The sequence below is a fragment of the Aphanomyces invadans genome, assembly GCF_000520115.1.
Source record: "Aphanomyces invadans strain NJM9701 unplaced genomic scaffold supercont1.54, whole genome shotgun sequence".
Classification (NCBI taxonomy): domain Eukaryota; phylum Oomycota; class Saprolegniomycetes; order Saprolegniales; family Verrucalvaceae; genus Aphanomyces; species Aphanomyces invadans.
Window position 1 is genome coordinate 283,120 of NW_008580199.1, and position 2,721 is coordinate 285,840.

At 49.7% G+C, this 2,721-nt stretch overlaps 1 protein-coding gene across 1 annotated transcript; it reads left to right on the forward strand.

Moving 5' to 3' along the window:
- Positions 1–2,423: 2,423 nt before the first annotated feature.
- Positions 2,424–2,711, forward strand: H310_13610 (hypothetical protein; the record flags this gene model as incomplete). The annotated part of the gene is made up of 1 exon (XM_008881163.1): positions 2,424–2,711. A coding segment is annotated over one exon (288 nt), but the record flags the coding sequence as incomplete, so codon positions are not given.
- Between the last annotated feature and the right edge of the window lie 10 nt (positions 2,712–2,721).

Consider the following 2,721-nt stretch of genomic DNA (forward strand, 5'->3'; position numbering starts at 1 on the left):
AGAGGTATTCTTGACACGGATGTGTCGGATTTGAGCATTCAAATGGATGTATTACATTTGGAAGAGATGTTATTGTATATTGTAACCCCTTGATTTTATGAACTACGAAAATGACATGTTTTTAGATACAGAGGTCCACCACATTTTGCTCTCTGGTACTCAAAATGTATGAACTGTACACTGTACCGTAATACGATTTCAACATTAAGTTTTCAGAGGGCATTTGAACGCGCTGTCGTGCTTTGAAATTTCAAATGTGAGGCAGCGTCGATGACAAGTAGGAAAAGGCATTCAGCAAAATTAAGGATACCATTAAGCCGCGAAACAAGCGATTGACCATTAATGACAAGAACTAAATTCGAGCCTACTTCAAGGCAACGCGTTCTTAAAGACACCTTGGGAGTGCGTGACATCAACGGCAGAAAATTCGAAACTGCTGGAGCCACACGGGTATTGTTACTCGTGAAGCGCTATTCGATCAGCTTCATTCGGTGCGGATCACCTCAGGCCGTTCGATTGCAAGTTTGCTCAACTGAGCCCAACATCACCTTTACAATATTTTGTTTGTGCTTTTTTTGAGTTTCCAAATGTGTGTTAGAATATATATTTTGAAGGTGGAGCGAAATCTGGTGGATCTCTGTATGTCCAAGTCGGGGGAGGAGATCAGTAGCGGAATTTGCTCATGTGTTCAGGATGCGATGTCGCCATTTTTATCCCAAATTTGTGAACGACTACCACTGGGTGACCTTTGCTGTTTTTCTTGTGCAACTGTGCCCCTCTAACGCTTGTCGCCACTTCAATGTCATGATACAGTACAGGCTGACACCAAAATTCCAAAGTCTGAGCGGCGCGAGGAATCAAGTTATCAACCGAGTACAGTAATCGCGCTGTCGAATGGCCAGAGGCATTACGCAGCGTCGGGGGCTCTCGGGAAACGCTACGGCAACAGCTCGTGATGGTAGTTGGAGGCGTCGACACAACACAGTCACAATTTTTCAAAGAGGTTGATTTATGAACTGTACCCCGGAAACATTATTCCATATCATTTTTTACAAGGAATTGATTTGAGTAGTACGCACGAGTTGTGCGCTCCTGGTTGCCAGCAACGAGCTGTACATATATACTTCGAAGAGTTTGCGACTGTTGCTCCCGCTCACCGCTCTAGAACGAAACAGTTGTGCATTGGTCGATGGCCGGTCCGAAAGCGGAAGGCGGTACGTGTGAGGAAGCGATGGATGTCCAAGGTTTCAATTCGAGAACTAAATGAACCCTTGATTGAATGATACATGCTAGTATATGTGTTCTGTTGTGTGCGCTGTACAAGCAGCTACAGACGACAGAGAGACAAATCGAAAAGTGAGTTGGTCCTCTGTCGAATCCTCGCCCGTCACCGACGCTACTCGGTCGTTTGCAGAATGCAACAGAGAAGCCATGCCATCCCAGACCTCGTCATGCTGGCCCTTTCATCACCGAGTTCTTTTGATGATCCTGAGTCTAAACTTCAACGATCGCGCGAACCTTCCACGGCCGCCAACCACGACGCACAACTACGTCCAAACGGGATATCTACTCAATGCGCGGGATCTCTCTTAACCGCAAGACAATGTTTGGTGATTAATCGCATTGGCTTCTTGTCGAGCAATGCCAATCATGTGACAACTTTTGATGTACCAGGGCCATCATGGACACTTGTGGAGGCAAATCACATGCTTTGCCCACCTCGACCAAACCATGCTGCAGTGTGCTTCCTCGTCCTGTCCTTGTCAGTATTTGAACGGTCGCATCTCGTCCATGACTGCATGGGCTCCACAACCCTTGACACAAAATAAGTGCTCAAGTATACGTTTCTAAAGGTTATTAGTTCTCAAAGGGACCCCTGGTCCAATCGCTCTGAATGGGTGGGAAGAAATCCATTGACAGAGGGCTCATGTACGTGTGGTTGGGTCGGGCCTTTCAGCGTCGCGAAATCTCGAGCAGGCTTCGCGCTCCCTCCACTTCCGTTCGTTGACCATACTTCATTACCCAGCAGCACCAGCAACGTGCCCATCAAAGTCAACGCACGTGTTCGAAATGATACAGTGTCATGCTCTCCACCCCCTCGAAAACGAAAATCCTCAGTGATTTGCGAGAGCTTTGGGTGTGGATGGCGAGGTCGGGGCGAAGCTCGACCAACGCGATGATGTCCCGCTAGAGCAGCGCTATCGGGCCCTGGTCTACTTTGTCATGGGAGCTTCAGCAGTTGCCATGGCGGGAGCGAGCCGCCTTGTGTTGCTTTGCATGCGTAAGCGAGTCGACGAAGTATACAAATCTCCATATCGTTTATCTGAGCCAGGTGGTGGTTCATGTGGTTGAAGTTGTCTCTGGTCTCGGAGATGCTCCTTCCAGTGGCCGTCATGGGCAGACCGTAGTTCCGAATTCACAGGATGTTGCGCACGCTCGCTTCGATTGTGCTCGGTGGCGCCATGTGGAGCGGTGCCGCGGACGCCACGACCGCCACCGCGCACAAGATCACGTCGCTTCCTGGCTACAACGACGCCAAGCCCATCAACTTTGACCAGTATGCCGGCCACATTGCGCTGCCGAGCAATGGCCAAAAGATGTTTTACTGGCTCGTCGAGTCGGAATCGAGTCCGTCGACCGACCCGTTGGTGCTGTGGCTCAACGGTGGTCCTGGCTGCTCGTCGCTCGGTGGGTTCTTCACCGAGCTGGGACCGTTTGTCG